The sequence below is a fragment of the Macrotis lagotis genome, chromosome 6 (genome assembly GCF_037893015.1).
Source record: "Macrotis lagotis isolate mMagLag1 chromosome 6, bilby.v1.9.chrom.fasta, whole genome shotgun sequence".
Lineage (NCBI taxonomy): Eukaryota > Metazoa > Chordata > Mammalia > Peramelemorphia > Peramelidae > Macrotis > Macrotis lagotis.
The window spans coordinates 121,268,749-121,288,345 of NC_133663.1; the positions used below are offsets into that span (position 1 = coordinate 121,268,749).

The following is a 19,597-nucleotide window of genomic DNA, read 5'->3' on the forward strand; positions in this document are numbered from 1 at the left end:
TAAAGGTCTATTGAAGAATTCCTTATCATTCCATCTTATATGATTTGTGAAATAAATGTGCTTTCAGTACAATTTAATTAATTAACTCCATAATCATTCCTTATCTTTGACATAGTACTTTTTATCGGAACTCTCAGGAAACTTATATGGCCATTATTCTTACATAATTAGTCCTCCTAGCATTAATGTGAGTAGTGATGGGAAAGATAATATTACTTCCATTCTTAGACCAAAAAAAAATTAGAGAGATGTTAAGAAATCCTTCTAAATCAGCATTCAAACCTAAATTAACAAAAAGATTAGTTATGCAAAACTTTCAGGATTAAAAGACTTCAGTATGTTAATGAAAAACAGTCCTAATATTTTATTTATTTCTCCTTTTGTATAATATTATAAACATGTAATAAATCTTATCAATAATCTTGGAGAATTAGATTCTTTTTGCCAAAATACATGATTAACATTGAAATACAGAGTATGAGCTACATAACTATTTTAAGTGTTTTTAATAATGAGCCCTTTCAAAAAAAACCCTATTTGATCTTCAAAGGTGAAAATTACTTCATTTGTAAAATAAGGGGGGAATAAAACTGAGTTTAATAGATCTTTGAAGTCTTAAAATGACCATAATTAAAGTAATTTAAAATGATAACCTCATTTATATGAAAATAATACTAATCCAATAATGATAGTTACATAAAAGAAATCAGAAAGGTTTCTTTTTTAACGAACAAACTATGCAAATCATGACACATTACTATACTGAATTTAATTCAATAAATAATTATTTATTTAGGGTTTTGTTTTCATTTTTCAAGGTACTGGGGTTAAGTGGTCACATTTGGACTCAGGTACTCCTCACTCCAGGGCCGGGGCTCTATCCACTGAGCCACTTAGCCACCCCTCAATAAATAATTATTAACCTCTTACTATGTGTTATAAGATCTCAAGTCAGTTACAATTGGTGTTAACACAATTAACAATTGACATATTCTGGTTTTTGGCTGGAAGAAATGATATTTCTCCCTTTGAGTCTAGCTAATATAATATAAGAATAGTTCCAATGGTTACAGATTGAAGTAGCCTTCTTTTAAGGCAACCTACATCATTTTTCAAAATTTCACCATCCAAAGGAACACAGATAAGGTTTCAGAGGGATCTTTCTATAAAAGAACTTTAATTCAAAATGTATTCCTTGAATTGAAGAACTAGAAATGTTGAATGCATGATCTTGCTTCATTCTTGGGTAAAAAAAAGCTACAGAAAATCTCTGGATCATAGCTTTTAGATCAGGGGTCAGTTAACTGGATCATGACTATTTTCTGTGAAAGGGAAAATTCATGTAGTCTTAGATTACAGATCTCTATTTTCTGACATTAGTTAGAAGTATAATATACACACTTCCAGTAAAAGCATAATTCAATAATAAAAGGTAACAATTTTCATTAGTCTCAGATTGTTAAAAGAATTGCATTAAGGGCACTTAGAATCTACTTTAGTACCAAAATCTAGGGGTGAGCTTGATGCAATGAATCTGGATTTACTGTAAAAATATCACAAGAATCTCAAAAGGATATTTTGTTAATCTGGGTACAAAAACTTCTGATGACCAGTGATAAACTAGAAAATATGAGAGTTTGTACTTCTGTCTAGTAAATCATCATTGATGTTGCTAAATAACACATAGTTTCATTAACTCTCTAAATAAATGAATAAGTTAGACAGGATGAATTGGGGAAAATATTTATTATAGGATATTATAGAAACTAGCTTTGCGTACATTTGCTTAAACTTTCTTCAGCCTAGAAAAAAATTAAACGGGGAAAATTATTGAAACGTTCCACTTAGTTGGAAATATTACAAGATTGCACAGCAAAAGACAGATGTATAAACAGAGAAACTTCAAAAGGATTCCATATATCTCAGTAACTAATTCTCATAGCTGCATCTTGGTAGTACAGTAAATTGAGGGTTGGGAAACAAAACCTGAATTCAAATCCAACCCTAGACACTTAATAGCTGTGTGATCCTGAATAACTCACTCATTCTTCCTCAATTTTCACAGTTCAAAGATGGGGATCATTCAACTACTTCATTGTCTTCCCATGAGGATCAACTGAGATAATATCTATATAACACAGCACATAGTAGATACTTAATTCAATTACTTTCCCTAAAGAGGAGACAAAATCAGACTATTAATTTATCATTAGAGTTGAAATAATTATACATCTTTAAAACATATGTTACTATAGAATAATCCATTGGAAATCTACATATTAAGTTCAGATTTAGAAATGAACAAGTATAAAGGGTACCTTAAACTCAGGTTTCACAAGATTATCTAATTAAAACTGTGTGTGATATATTTTAACACAAGGCTGCTTCAGGAAACTGGAGAGATAGTTGCATATATTATGGACAGATAAATCATGATAATTTCCATTAAAATTAACCTGTTAAATTAGATATTTGTAGGGTGCAATAATTTGGATACTCTAGGACAATATGAGTTTCATGTCTTAGAATTTCCTTTAAAACTTACTATTTTGGAAATGATTAACAATTAACCAGTACTGTTCAAAAGATCAAAGATGGAATTGAAAGGTGTCTCAGCGGATTACTTGGGCAAAACTTTTATTTTAAAAATGAGGAAATGGAGACTAAAAATTTGTGACTTTTCCAACCATATAATAATAAATGAGAGAGTCAGATTTGATCAGGTCCTCTGATTCCAAGTTAAACATTTTTTTCTATACATCCTATCTCTTCCTCTATATCACAAAGCAGAAAAAAAATTATATACAAAAATCTCATATTTAATGTTGAACTTTTCATTTTAAATATTTTCCATTACTTCAAATTAGGGAAAGTATAATTCAAAAGTATCTTCTTATCCTATCAAATTATCCTCTTCTTTTTCATTGTCATCACTGACAGCATTTTAGTGAGTGGCTTCCAATATGCTGTGATTTAAGAGATTTAGGAAAGGAACTCTTTTATTTCCAAACATCTCATTCATAGGCTTGCTAAGGCTCAAAATTCAATCACTAGGGAAATATTCCTAATAATAAACTGTTATGATTGCTCTATAAAAATGTAAATATTCCTGGAAGCAATTCCTCAAACCATTATCAGTTCACATTCTTGGTGAATTAGGTGGAAAAAAAATAACAAAAGGAGGATAGAAGGCTGTCTAGATTCTATGAGAAGATTAGATGTTAAAGAAAGAAAATCTATTTTATAATTGTATTTTAGGTTGACTTCTGTCATAATCATTTTCATCACTTACCATGTGATTAGTATGTGTAATTCAATTATATTTAGTCAATTATTTCAATCTGTGATTAAGTGATATCTTCTAAAATTTCCTTTTGATTAGTAAGTAGGGAAAATGCATGTAAGATTATAAGGTTGTAGAGAACTCTGAAGGTTCTAGACTTCAAGGTATTTTAAAAAATATTTTTAAGACAAGTCAAGATGGTAGGTTGAAACAATGAGACACTTGGGCAAGAAGAGGTCCTAGTGTTAAAACCAAAGTCTTTGATATTTTGTACAGAACAGAACTATATAAAAAAGGAGCTGTGTCCCTTATACTCCTGAGCTGGTTTACAGATCCAGTAAGGATTTAGGAAGGACATTGCATGCAGGAATTGGAGGACCAGGTAACAGAGCTGTCTAGAAATGAGGCTGGGAATTGGGCAAGGAACTAGAATACATAGAAGGAATAGCTGTGTAGCTCTGACTACAGGAACAGAACAGGCTCAGATCCAGCCCCTAGTTCAGTTTGAAACCTGTAGTAGAATAACTCTGGAAGGAAACTCAGTTCAAGAGTAATCATGTGGTTTTATCACACTAAATCTATAGCATCTTCCAGGGGTTTGATCTAGTAGCAATGTATTGCTTTAAAAAGAAGCAAGACTATATTTGTGTTGCTCAGATCCAAACAGGATCTTACAAAGTTCAAATTAGGAAGGCAGCAATCAAACTTTGCCCTTGGATCAACCTAATTTGACTTCATCAAAAAGTTGTAGGTGTCCCACTTAAACTGTCCCTGAAATCACTGAAGAACATACTATTCATTTTCTACAACAGTAAGTCCCTAGTCTAGAGAATACAAGCCAGTACAGAAAAACACTCAAATGTTTTCTCCAGTAGTATATGGGCATAATTCTAATGTAAAAATACTAATTCAGGATGTGAAAGTGAAAGAAAAAGAAACTCAATCTTAAAAAAAAAACAACTTAGGGTGACAATAATATCCAAAACAGTATTTCACAAGAATGACTTCTAATTATCTTCAAAGCAAACCTCAAATAAAAATACAGTTTGTCAACAATTTCACTTAGATTTCCTGGCTGGTGAAAGAGAGAGGAGAGGGGGAGGGAGGGAGGGAGGGAGAGAGAGAGAGAGAGAGAGAGAGAGAGAGAGAGAGAGAGAGAGAGAGAGAGAAACAGAGAGACAAAGAGAGACAGAGAGAGACAGTCAAAAAGAGAAGTAGAGACAAAGATACAGAGAAAAATGATATAACACATGAAGTCAGAAAAGTAGAAGAAAGAAATGGAATACAAGTAAGAACTATGGAGGATAGAATTGGAAAGAAATTTAACAGTATACCACAAGAATTATAAAACTTTACCCTTAAAAATTAAATGAACCATATAGAAGTCAATGGCTATATCAGATAAAAAGAAATATTAAAACATACAAAGCCTGAAAAAATAGAAGAAAATATAAGATACCTCTTATAAAAAAATAATAGACCTGGAAAAACAATTGAAAAGAGATAATTTGAGAACCATGAGGCTATCAGAAAGCTATGGTCAAAATTAAAAAAAAAGATTATCTTAGGAAATTCATAGTGAAACTACCCAGATATCTTGGAACAAAAATGGCAATATAAAAATAGAAAGAATTTACCTATAACATCCTTAAAGAAATCACAAAATGAAAACCTTCAGAATCATCATAGCTAAAATCCAATCCTTAAAGGTCAAAGAAAAAAGTATTACTTATAGCTTGAAAGAATTAAAGTACTAAGGAGTTGTAGTCAGGGTCATACAAGGTGTGAGAAAGAGAGGAAAAATAAAACAAAACAAAAATAGCAACTCTTTTAAAATGTTCGTGGTGGAATATATACACGTATGTATGTCTAGATATATACCTGCACCTAAGTCAGCAGTTCTCAGCATATATGTATGTGTGTATATGAATAGATAGGAGGTGCCTGGCACATTCATTACTAATAAAATTAGAAACTATATATTTGACCACTCAGACTTCAACACTCATGAAATATAGGAAGAAATGGAGATGGTCCTGAAGAATACAAAGATGAAATGAGCTAATGAAACATATATTGTGATAAAATTTTGATACATAGTTCAGTAAGAAATATCAATAAGATATATCCTTATACATTTAAGGTGTATTCAAGGAAATCTTTTTTATTTTTCTAATAATATTGAGATGAACAAAGTTCCCATGAGATATTTCTTATTGTATTTGAATATAACTCTGCCCTGATCTATATTACTATATGTGTAAGCAAGAAGAAATCTAGGTTTAAATCCTGTCTCAAACACTGTCACTATGTGACCTTTGGCAAGTCACTTAGTCAAACTGTGTTTCATTTTCCTCATCTATAAAATGAGGGGATTGAATTTAATGAGCTTTAAGGTCCCTTTGAGTTGTAAATTTATGATGATTATCTTAATGATGAAAAGAAATGTTGAGCCACTTTTCTGTATAGTTTCAACTGCTTTATGTCTTCTGATTTTATTTACAAGACTATCAGTTTTGATGTAGTTTAATTCTTCTAATAACTCTGTCACTTTGGTGACTGAACAAGGATTTCATATTTAGAGTAAAAACCATTTAAAACAATTCTTACAAACTAAAAATTTGAAAATTCTTCTCATCTTCTCTTCCCTCTTTGCTACTCTACCACTAATACCACAGTACTGAGAAAGATTTTGTCTTTTAATCTATTTGCTTTATTACTTACCATGTACAAAGAATCATCTTAATGACCACATTACTGGTGCTAAGACATTCCATATTTTGTTTGGTTTAAAACTTAGAAACTCAATAAAAATAACTATTTTTTCCATAAATAGCTAATGTTGCACTTTATTTTGATTCCTCCTAAAATTCCTCCTTATATATTAGCAATGGACAACATTATTTCCTAGACAAATTTACTTTGCTGGTCTAAATATTGTTCTTTCTCAGTAGTTTAATAATATATTAGTATTACTATGATCTAAAGATAATAGATGTCATTTAGACAAAAGAAATATAGAATTTCACTTCAATCTCTTGCTGACTTTCATGCTACATATTAATTATAAAAATAAATGGAGGAAATGATAATGTGAACAAAATACCTAAAAATCAGAGCTATATAAATTTTAGCTATCAATCAAGATTTGCTTCAGATAAAACCCAAATTCAGAATCTTTAACCTCTAAATAATTGGCAATATATGGTGATTGAATATTTCAGCTTTCAGTTTACATTATTAACCAAAGAAAACACAAAATATAACATCAAAATTTTGAAATCCTTACCTAAACCATGCCTATGCGTTGACATTGGAGGTAAAACAGTCCAAGTCTTGGTTTTGGGGTTGTAACACTCAACTGTATTCAAGGTCTTTAAGCCATCCCGACCACCGATAACAAATAGCTTTTCATCAATGACAGCTACACCAAACTGTAACCTTCTGCCATTCATCACTCCTGCTTGGATCCATAAATTTGTTCTGAGATCATACTTCTCAATAGTTGTAGGACCTGATAAAGCATGCAATAAGAAAGTCACCAATTATCATTGACTATATAACTGTTGCATAATACTACACAAATTGGAATAAGAATTGTATCTACCAAAGCCAGTCTTTCTTAAATCAAAATAAAAGCAATAACAAAGTTGCTAAAATTTATTTTCCTGGCATGTCCCTTATAACTGGGTAATGGGGTGTTTTTAAACTGTCAAAGTGACTTGACAGGTAAGTTTGTTCGATAGTCTTAACAGCCAGGGTGCGAGAGTCTTTATTGGATTGGCAAACTGCTGTTCATGGTCCAGTTATTTTGGCTGCTTTCACATCCTAACTAGATCTACAACATGCCAATCAATTTAGGATAGTGATATGTTTGAGATAGGGAAAGCTTTCTAAAGTAATTCTTTAGAATTAGATTTTATTGAATTATATAATTTTTCAAGGGTTTGTAATGAAAGATATAATGATAAAATATATTTCAGAAATTTTGATTTTCATCAGAAAAAATAAATTAGATATTGCCTTTTAATTGATACACTAGACCTTAACTCTAAATTGGCCTGCCTATTCAGTTGAATGATATTTTAACATTTATTATCATTGTAGAGTTGAAAATTTTATTTCAATCAAGTAATGTAAAAAACAGAGAGGGAAATTCATATTTTGCTAATACTGACAGCATCTCTAAATTACCAAACTTATTTGATTAAGGATATAATATAGAAGTAAATGGATACAGAATTTGATAATCTCAAAAAATGGTAATAGTAATAAAAAAAGTTAACCTAGGGTCTAAACTGTTTTAAAAAATAGATCACATTAATCACAAATGTTTACCTAAGTCATATTGGTGAATATTTATATGATTGGTTATAAATTAAACAGAATTTAACTGGAACTAAATAATTTCAGCTTTTCTTATCTTAATGTTCAAATTTGCATCTGGTAATTAAAGATCCCTCAGAGAATATCAACACTACTGCATTTCTTCAATTAAGCTTTGACCTTTTTTACTTTTTAAAAACATTTACAATTCCATGCGAAGCAATAATTTCAGTGTTCATTTATCTCTCAAATTGGGATGCTGATAAACATAGATAATGTACACAAAATACCAACCATAATGATATCAGTAGTTTTGGTTTAATTGAAATAAAATATAAATAAATAATATTCAATTCTATTTACGTGTACCGGAGCTGTAATAACATGGAAACCCAACTGGTTATATTAAATCCCCTGCCAGTTCTCCAATACTATACAAAATATGAACTAATTTCAACATTCAATTAACTGAAGTGATTTTTTTCTTAGCAGATTCAAATTTAAAATGAAAGTTGCATAAATGAATTAATCTCCTGATTATGCACCACAATAAAAACACAAAGAAAATACATATTAGTATGATATAATAAAAAGTTAATTATATTTAGCAAAAGTTACCTTTTTATGCAACATTTTATGAAACTAAAATCCTCATGTATACAAGTAGAATATTTTCCATATTGGACCTGTTCTAGGATGAACTATTTATTGAACAGTAAAATTTAATCATTCATTTTGACTTGTCTAATTTTTCATTCAAAATTGAATAGCATTCATGATTAATTTGAAATTATATTTGAAGTTTTCTTTTCTGATTAAATGTAACATCCCTCCTTATTCCTTTAAGTTACTATATTACTGTGTCCCTGAGGTAATGTAGATAGATTTTTTTTTCTTCTGGTTATAATGAACAGATAAGACCCTTGATGATTATCCTCTCAGTGGAAAGGATGAACAGAATCCTTGAGTAGAAACAGACTGTGTTAATCCCTAAGTGATCTTGGTCTTTCCAGTTCAGAATGAGTTCATGTTGGTTTGATTTTTTTATTTAGGTTTTTGCAAGGGTTAAGTGGCTTGCCCAAGGCCACACAAACTAGGTAATTATTAAGTGTCTGAGGCTGGATTTGGACTGGTGTACTCCTGACTCCAGGGCCAGTGCTTTATCCACTTTATCCACTGCACCACCTAGCTGATCCTGGTTTGATTTTTAAAATTAGATTGTTCAACATCTTACTTAATATATAACCGCATCAATAACATTTCTGATCAGTAGTTATTTTTTCTTGGACATTCCTTGGTGATGAAGAATGAAAGATTTGGTGTTGATACTTGGCATTTTGGTTGTTTAGAAATTACCAAATTATAGGGATAAGGATTGACTGTACCTATAGTTAACTGCCTCATATGCAATAATCTCTGAACACTGTCTTGAGTACTGAGGATAAGTGATTCGGCTTAAGTTCAAATAGTTGGTGTATATTAGAAGCAGCACTTGACTCCAAGTCTAATCATATTTTTACTAAATGATTGCTTTATATGTTATATGTAAATACAAATTTTTATACTTAAATGCATTTTAAACATATGTGAGGGGTAACAGGCAAAGTGAATACAAAGCAGAGTCAACTTTGGAGTCAGGAAGATAATCATGCAAACCCTTCTTCTACACTGAGGTCACTTAATCTCTCAGTTTTTTTAGGTAACTCTCAAAGGAGGAACCGATCTGTATTACTTGATCAAATTTCTCACTGGAAAACAATACCATGTCATAAGTTAGTCATCAAGATTTTACTAAGCACATAGGGAAGCACTGTGCTAAGTCCTGTGGAAACAAGAGCAAAAATAATCCATGGTCTTAAGGAGTTCACAGCCCAATATATAAAGCAAAAGGCAACATGTAAAAGTTAAATAAATATTATATATATATGATATATTCACATATTTAATATCTATATGGTTAGTTATTTTGAGTCATATTCATCTCTTCATGACCCCATTGTTTCTGTTTGGTTGGTTTTTTTTGGGGTGGCGCAAAGATACTGAAGTGTTTTTGCTTTTTATTTTCTCCAGCTCATTTTATGGATGAAGAAACTGAGCTGAGCATTGTTAAATGACTTTCCCAAGGAAAGAAAAATGATTGTCCCAAGGTCAGGAAGATGAATCTTCCTGACTCCTGGTCTAGTACTCCATCCACTTTGTCACCTAAATCTGTATCTATATCTATTTATCATTTATCTCTCTAACTTTAAGGCAGAACTTAAATCTCAGTCTTCCTGATTCTAAAGCTGATTCTGTATAAGCTATGCCATTCTACCTCTCATATGTGTAAAGGCAGGCATGCACACATTTATTCACATGTGCATATATGTACACATGGTATATGTGTAGGTACATATATGCATACATTTTATACACTTATACACACACATACACATACACACACACACACAAATATGCTATATAAAAGGTGATCTTGAAGTGATGACCATACACAAAAGCATTGCACAATTCTCAGTATTCCCTCTCTATATGTCACGTTCTAGGCTACTCATGCTGCTTATCCCTACTTGTAGTTTTGAATAAAACTTGTTTTATACAACAAAATTTTGATAATAATTAATTATTAATATATCAGTTAAACAGGCAAGTAGATGAATTAGTCTTTCATTAAGTCGTGTAGTGGATGAAAGATATGTTAAAGTAACATTTTATACGTGATTTGCCTTTAGAAAATTTCACATTCTTAGTTTTTTTGTTTTTTGCAAGGCAATGGGGTAAAGTGGCTTGCCCAAGGTCACACAACTAGGTAATAATTAAAAGTCTGAGGCTGGATTTGAACTCAGATCCTCCTGACTCAAGGGTCAGTGCTCTGTTCATTGTGCCACCCAGCTGACCCATGTTATTTTTATTTATTTCAAATAAATTTATTTTTGATCAGATTCAACTAAAATAATTTCAAATGTCCCCATGCCCTCACTAATTCTGCAGCCCTGGTCAAGTTACTTGACTTTAGTCTCATTTCAACTGTAAAATTTAGATAATAACAGCATCTACTTCAAAGGGTATTATAAGAATCTAATGAAATAACATGGAAAACGTTTTTCAAATCTTAAAACACTGTATAAATACTAGATATATCTTTATTCTCAAGTATCACATCCCTGTTCTCAAATGGGCATATCATTCTTCCCACAGGTCTTCCTGCCCTCCCCTCCCCCTTAACTTCCAGTTTCTAGTCTTTGTCTCTTTTGTCTCTACTGGATATCTTAGTTTCCATTAGCTGAGGTATAGAGATGAGATTTTCTCTTTGAAAAGGGTTGGTTGACTCTTTAGCCATAGTCAAATCTCATAACTATATATCTTACACCATATGTTCTTTTCTATTCATAGTTTCTGTTGTGCCATCATAATTTTAATTACTGCCTCAAATACTGATTATTGTATATTAGATTTCCTTGAAGTGTTTTATACTTCAAAATTCTTCACTTTTCTCCATTGTCTTTTTTCCCCAACATTCAATTACCTTTTGCCATACTATTTGTACAAATCTCTGACTTAAAACTTTTTTCGATGGTATGTTTAGAGAATCCACTAAAAAAAACTACTTGAAAAAACAACTTTAGCAAAGTTGCAGGATATAAAATAGACCCACATAAATCATCAGCACTTATATATATACATATATATGTATATATATATATAAAATCATCAGAGCTCTGAATCAAGAAACAAAAAGATAAATTCTATTTAGAACAACCATAGCCAATAATAAAATATAAATCCAGGAACTCTATGAAAATAATTACAAAACTTTTCACACAAATAAAATCAGATCTAACAATTGGAAATATCATTTGCTCAAATGGATAGACTGGGCTGATATAATAAAAATGAAAATTCTACCTAAATTAATGTATTATTCAACATCATAGCAATCTAATTAAAATTATTTTATAGAACTAGAAAAGATAATTTAAAAATTTAATCTGGGAGAACAAAAGGTCAAGATTTCAAGCAAATTAATGATAAATAAAAAGCAAAGGAAGGTGATCTAATCATATCAGATTTAAAACTATATTATAAAGCATCAATCATCCAAACTATTTGGTATTGGCTTAGAAATGGAGTGGTAGATCAATGGAATAGGTTAAAAACATAAAACAGATTAGTAAATGGTTGTGTAAATCTACTGTTTGAGAAATCTAGACAAGCTTTTCTGATAAGAAGTCATTATTTGACAAAAACATCTAGAAAAACTGGTAAATAATTTGGCAGAAACTAGACTAACAAGTCATATCTTATGCCAAGGTAAGGTTGAAATGGGTACATGATTAAGCTATAAAGGGTGACAAGCAATTTAGGAGAGCAAAGAATAGTTTACCTATAGTATCTATGGAGAGGGGAAGAATATATGACAAAAGACGAGACAGAAAACACTGTGAATTACAAAATGGAAAAAAAAATTTGAACGTATTGAATTAAAAAGTTTTTTGTCCAAACAAAACCAGTGCAACTAAGATTAGAAGGAATGAAGAAAACTGGGAAATAATTTTGACAGTGTTTATGATAAAGGCCCCATTTCTAAAATATATAGAAAACTGAGTCAAATTTATAAGAATACCAGACATTTTCCCAGCTAATAAATGGTCAAAGAATATGAACAAGAAGTTTTCAGATGAAGAAATTAAAGCTATCAATAGTTATATGAAAAAATGCTCTAAAACACTATTGATTAGAGAACTGTAAATTAAAACAACTCTGAATTATTACCTTCCCTTTGTCAAATTGGGTAATATGCAAGAAAGGAAAAATGATAAATGCTGGAGAGGATGTAAGAAAACTGGGACACTGTTGGAATTGTGAAATAATTCTACCATTCTGAAGAGCAATTTGGAGCTGTCCTCAAAGGATTATAAAACTATGCATACCCTTTGATCCAGCAATACCATTTCTAGATTTTTAACCCAAAGAGACCACACAAAAGGAAAAAGGATTTACATGTACAAAAATATTTATAGCAGATCTTTTTTATGGAGGCAAAGGATTGGAAATTGAAGGAATGCCCATCAATTGGGGAATGACTGAATAAGATGTGGCATATGAATATAATGAAATACGTTTGTGGTATAAGAAATAAGTCAGAGGATTTCAGGGAAAAAAATTGGAAAAACTTATATGAAGTGTTATTAAGTGATGTGAGTAGAACCAAGAGAACATTATACATAAAATAGCAACATTGTGTGATGATCAACTATAAAAGAATAACTCTTATCAGCAATACAGTAATCAAAGACAATTTGAGAAGACTTGGGATGGAAAATGTTATCCACTTTCAGGGAGTGAAGGGAAGAATTGAGAAAACTTTAGAAATCAAATTCTTACAAAAATGAATGTTGTAACTGGTAAAAATAAGAAAAAAATATGTAGTTTCCCTGGGGAAAATGTTTTAGGATGTATATACTATGTTTTGAACATTTTTTTCCTCATCAGTTTCAAGATTTCTACTTTTGTTATTGTTCTTTGATTTCCTCCTTCCATGAAATCTATTCAAGTTAATTCAAAGGAAGACAATGTTTCCATCTCAACTTAGTTTGTATCATTTTTATCATTCCTCTTTGGCTCATTGTTATGCACTTTTTACTGTATTGGAATTTATAATAAACATTCTTTACTTCATTGAATCTATTATATCATGATACAGTTATCTTCCACTATTACAAACTGAGATCCTTCCATATCTTTTCTTCCATTGTTGTATATGTTCATGTTCTCTTACAGATTCTCTAATCAATCAATTAATGAATCAACACATATTTATTAAATACATGCTAGGCTTCCAGGCATGCCTAGGTACTCAGGATACAATATAAACAAACTGGGAAAAATTGTCTAATTTCAGACATTATACAGAATGTGTATATAAATAATGGCAATTTCTTATTTTTCCAAATAAAATTTCTATTTAAGTATAAATCTTTCAATGATGGGAAAAGTGTCTTAATAACTTTTCCTCAAGATCATGGTGCAACTATACTAAAGACAGACATGTGACTTTTGATAGTGATAATGATGGTAAGGGTAATCAACAACTCTAAGCTAAGAAATTCCCAAACGTCTCAGATAATGGTCCTACAAATACAGAGTAAGCCAAAACTTGAAGTTATTTCTTCTGCCAAAGAGGCTTACTAACCCTTCTGGGGGGAATTAAATACTAAGGAAAGCAAAAATATTGTTGCCAGGGAATTTTATTTTCTACATTTTTTAATAATTATCCCTTGAACATAAATTCTATTTTAATAACAAAATCCTAAATAAATATTATAGTTCCATAATGAATATCAGTTTCCAGAAAACAAAAGAACATTTCAAGATTAGAAATTTACTAAAAATGCTTCAGGATCACAATACTTTCTCAGTTCAATATCTATTTGAGCTTCTCTAGCTTTTATTTGGGGACTGCAGGCACTTTACAGAATGAGTGGGAAAGAAGCTTAATTTGACAGTAGTTTCTCCATGTATTATTGAATGTTGGCCTAAAATCATGGTCAGTAATGTCTTCTTATAGTTGCAGCGCCTTGTAAGAGTCTAATATCCTTATCTAGATTATGAACAGTAGGACGACTTTGTGCCTTTGGCAATGATGATTACTGTGACAAAGCAATATTAACAGAAAGCCTTAAGTGATCCTTATATACAGGTTGCCTTATTTCAAAAGGATGTTTGAAATTAGCCTCACTTCAGGCAACAAATGTGGAGTTTTCCTAACCTATCTCTAAATCTTTTGCTTTCCACTCTCTCTCCCAGCCTCTATTGAGATAGCAATTTAAATCATCTCTAGGAAGTTTGTCTTTCCTTGCCAGTTTGCCGACACCTTCTCAGTGGGAGCACCATCAAGCCTGAGCACATTTACCATCCCCTACCTCAGTCCCCTTCATACAGTCTATCTGTCCCCTGTGGGGCTATATTTGAGAGTCTTATTGTGGTAGAGAACTGAATTTATTAATATTTTGTGCACATTTATATCCAACACAATCAAATAGAATTTATAAAGTATCCATCAGCATATGATACTGGGCACTTTACCAAAATGTATTCATTTAATATTCATGGTACCTTCATGATGTACTAAATTCTATATAGAAAGTATCCATACACTCTTGACTGCTCAAGGCCAAAATTCAGTTATTGTTTTTTTGAGTTGAAAGTGGAAGGAATTTGATTTCTTTTTCCTCATTTTTTCCTCTTTGTTGCTTCTTACCACTATAATGAGAGATCTTGCTTGGTAATCCCCTGAGGACTGACTATTTCTGATGAACACGAAGTTCATGCTAAGTAGACAAAAGGGTGATGTCGGTGGGGGGAGTCTCAGTTCTCCTGAAGATTAAATTTTGCTTTTTTTCACTGTTTCACAAGAACAATAACAGTTTTGTGTCAAAGGAAATTTTCACAGCTCATCATGTATTTTTAAATAGCGGGTAGCCATCAATTCATTTTAAAACACTTAGCAATGATGTTCCTCAGAGCTTCCTTACAAAATATTTTCCCAATATCTAAATATCTTTAAAGCAAAATGTACAGCATTATTTTTGTTCCCCCCCAAATCCTACATAAATGTATTCCTGATATTTACTATTAAACTGCAAGGTTTTAGATAAAAGAAATAATAGAGGGAAAAAAGTAATTATGTGTAAATATTTGTCTATGCATAGGCACTTTTCCTCTACAATCTAGATACCATAGAAAGCAGCTACAAAGAAGAAGGACGAGCATTGAGATACACCAAAGTTTACATCAGACGAAATTCAAGAAAGGAGGCAACAGAAGAACTTATACCTTAAAAAAATTGTATACTGCTGCAAAATATCAAAGCAAGAAGCAAAATTTAATAACAATCCTATTGTTAAGGAAGTAATTGACTGTCTCCCTCTCTCCATATATACATATATATATATATATATATATTTAATATACACATATTATATAATTGGAAGATGATTCTACACTGATATAATGTATTTGAAATAAGAGGAATAAATGAAAGAATATAGGAAATCAGAACTGCAATTTGTAGTAAGTAACTATAATTATGAGAGTATGCATAATTGGAAATAGGAGAATTTATATCATGGTAAAGAACATTTGGGTGACAATCAAATGAAGAAGACAGACCATTGCCATTATAGTATACTCGAGACCACCTAAACAAAAGGAAAAAATAGGTGAAAACTTAAGGAAACAAATCATGTAGGACACAAAGGCATGCCAAAATAGTGGTGAGAATTTTAATTATTAAGACCTGTTGGATCTCTCTCTCTCTCTCTCTCTCTCTCTCTCTCCTTCTCTGCCATAAAAAATAAGGATATAATAATTTTTTATGTCTTAACCATGATTTTTATATTTTATTTATTTATTTATTTGTTTGTTTATTTTTCAAAGAAGAGCAAAGGCAATTTCTTTCATGGATTTAATTCCTATTAACAGCAAGAAAATGCTTGCTGGTACAGAAATAATGGGAATTTAGAGGGAGATTATTAATAGGATTTAATGATATATTAATAGAGAAGCACCAGCAATAGTTTGAAATGTACCTGCAATTTTTTGGTAGAATATATTTCACGGTATAGAGAAGGTCTTAAAATTCTCAAGAGAAATTGAGCCAGGAAGGTTGTGAAATTCCTATGAATGAAATTTTGAAACAATGTTTTAAAATTGCAATGAGGAAGAAAAAAGAGGCATTGTGTGTGTGTATATATACATATATGTATATGTATATACACACTCGAACTTAGATTTATATTGAGAGAGAGAGAGAATCAAAAAGGCAGATTACAGAAAATGAATATAAAGGTAGTTTTAAGAGTTTTAGAGCTCACAAATAGCTGAAACAAGTGAAGAAAGGTGAGGATAACATAAGGAATATTTTGCTTGTTTCGTGTTTTAGTTTTCATTATATTGAGGAAGAGAGGAGGATAAAAGAAAGGACAGGAAGATGATAATTATCATTGAAGAAAAAGGTTTCTTTCTTTTTTCTTAGTCTGCTTCTATTTTCTTTTCAAAGGATAATTTGGAATGGGAAGACACACATTTAAAAATATCTAGTAGGGAGCTGATTTCAAAGCAAACAAGGGAATGAATAATAAGATAACACAACAGCTTTTTGTAAGTTATAATAATGACTTAGATTGTATCCTGGAGTATTAAAAATGTCGATGTGACAGTTATGTTATATTATAAAAGATTGTGGAGAATAAGAAATAACCATAGGAGTGGAGAAGGGTAAATATTTTTCTGATTTCCAAAAAAGGGAAAAATAACAAATCTTTAAACTATATACCAGTGAATTTCATCACTTTCTACAGAACCTTATCTTACTGAAAGATCACTTTAGCTCTAAATCTCAGATCTTCACAGTTCTTTCCATCCCTCAGGGTCCTCTCCTCCATCTGATCATAGAGAATGGGGTGGGGGACAGGAGAGACAGTGCCGACCTCCTCCCTGATCCTCCTTTTAAGGAGGGTGCCCATGGCAGCCATCTCATAATCTCCACCTAGCTGTACTCCTGAATTTCATCGTGCCTTTTCTACCTTTTCAGCTTTTTTATGGATTTTGCTCCATTAACTTGTAAAATCCTTGGGGGAAGAGAACATCTGTCTTTGCCTTTCTTTGTATCCTTAGCACTTGGCACAATATTGGAACTTAATAAATGTTTACTACAAGACTGTCTTAACTGAACTTCAAATCCTAATAAAATTTTATGATGCATTAATAAAGAGTAAATTAATGATAATCTAGAAAAGGAAGGAATGATTACAAAAATGAAGCAAGGTTTCATCAAAAACAAGCCAAGGAGAGGGCAGCTAGGTGGTACAGTGGATAAAGCACAGGCCCTGGAGTCAGGAGGACCTAAATTCAAATGCGACCTAAGGTAATTAATAATTGCCTACCTGTGTGACCTTGGGCAAGTCACTTAACCCAATTGCCATAAATAAATTTAAAGAAAAAAAATAAGCCAAGGAAATTTATCTTTATTTGCCTTTTAACAGTGTTTCTGAACTAACACTTCTGGGGAACCTTGTAGGGAGATTTTATTGGAGTATTTGACCATCTCTCATGCTAATATTTTGGAAAAGCTGGATTGATGTATGCTGGGTAATACAACAATTTGATTAGATTTTAGGAGTTGTCAACCCCAAGGATTACTAATTAATAATTTAATAACAATTTGGATAAACATCTTCAGTGGCATTCCCAAGGGATTATGTCCCCACAATGTTTTATCAATTACTTGAATAAGGTTGTAGGTGGCAAGTCTGGAAAATTTGTAAATGACAGAAAGCAGAAAGTGAAGAGTTAACACCCTGAAGGACAGAATGAAAACCTCACAATTCTTGATAGGCTGAAAATTGGGCTAAATCAAATAAGGCAAAATTTAATAGAGACAAAGATAGTCTTTTCATTGGGCTCATATAATCACCCTCAAAACCATAACATGTGAAAAGCAACAGTTAGAATGCAGTTTGAAAAATCTAGACATTTTGTAAAGTTATTTGTGAAGGAGTTTATTGAATGAGGAGTGGGTAGCATAGTTAGAGATGCACTTTTGAAAAAAAACTTTGTAAGGTGACTGAGAAATATATTGGCAAGAGTGACATGGGGCATAAAGAAAAACTGAAACAAATGTAAATCCATGTGCAAGACCTGCTCCAGGTGCAAATAGTATAGAAGGAAAGAAAATGATAAATATGAGAAATCTTGTGATAATAAAAACAATAGTTGGAAATGGGTTAGATTATATGGTCAAAGTGATAATGAGAAATTGAAAGTAACCCCAAGGTTGTGAGCCTGGTAAGGTGATGATACCCTAAAACAGTACTTTCAGAATAGAGGAGAATTTGGGAAAAAAAAAGATGTGTTCTGTTTTGGATGTGTTGAATTTGACATGTCTATAAGGCATCCAGTTGGAGATGTTTAAAAGTCAGTACATGATAAAAGATTAATGTTCAAGATCAAGGTTAGATAAATAGATCTTTGGATTATCTTCATAGAGGTGATAATTAAATCCAGAGGAGCTGATGAGATCATCAAATGAAATGGTAAAGGAGAAAAGAGTTGAAGGTCTAGGAAATATTGATCATTGGTGACTATGGCTTGGTTGAAGATCCAGAAAAGGAGTTAGTCAGGTGAGAGAATCAAAGGATTATAGTCACAAAACCTTGAAAGGAGAGAGAGAATCCAGTAGAAGGTGATTGACAGTATCAAAAAAATGGCTAAGAAGTATGAAAACTGAGAAAAGAAAAAAAAAACCCAAATCATTAGATTTCATTATTAAGAGATCACTGATAAGTTTGGAAGGGACAGCTTCAGTTTAATGATTATGTTGGATGCCATATTGCAGAAGGTTAAGAAGCAAGTCAGAAGAGAGGAATTGCAGACATCTAGTGAAGATGGTTTTCTCAAAGATTATATATAGCTTAGTAGGATAACAGAAATATAGGAGGATAGATAGCAAATATTGTCAGATGAAGTGAAGGGGTTAATTTGGTAGTAAAGATAGAATGTTATGGGATCTAGGGTGCATGTTGAGGGATTTGCCTTGATGGAGAGATAGATCACCTCTTCATGTGAGACAAAGGTACAAGTAATGGTAGTGGAAGAAGAAGGATCTGAGTGATGTAAGATGAGGGAGAGAGGGAAAAGAGGTACTTCATTTAATAATCAAACTTTTTTGTCAATGATATGTGAATCAAAAATCTACATCTGAAAGTATTGGAATAGAGATTACCTCAGAAAGCTTGAAAAGGAATGAACATGTTTAGAATATTTATTTTGGTAATAGGAAAGGTAATCAATTGATGGGGAAGGTATAAGAAGCATTATATACAAAAAAGACAATTGAGTTGCCTTTGGGAGGTTGGAAGGGGAGAGTGACTCTCCCCAATCTGTAGATCTTCAAGGCTTCATGGTCACATCATTTATATGTAATAGGAA

The 19,597-nt window shown here is 31.6% G+C and overlaps 1 protein-coding gene across 1 annotated transcript in view; it reads right to left on the reverse strand.

Annotated features, from left to right (window-relative positions):
- KLHL1 (kelch like family member 1) overlaps nt 1–19,597 on the reverse strand; it is a 529,576-nt gene that overhangs the window by 120,152 nt on the left and 389,827 nt on the right. Inside the window, exon 7 of the mRNA XM_074192758.1 lies at nt 6,573–6,797. Coding sequence (XP_074048859.1) covers nt 6,573–6,797 — 225 coding nt within the window. The remainder of the gene's footprint in view (nt 1–6,572; nt 6,798–19,597) is intronic.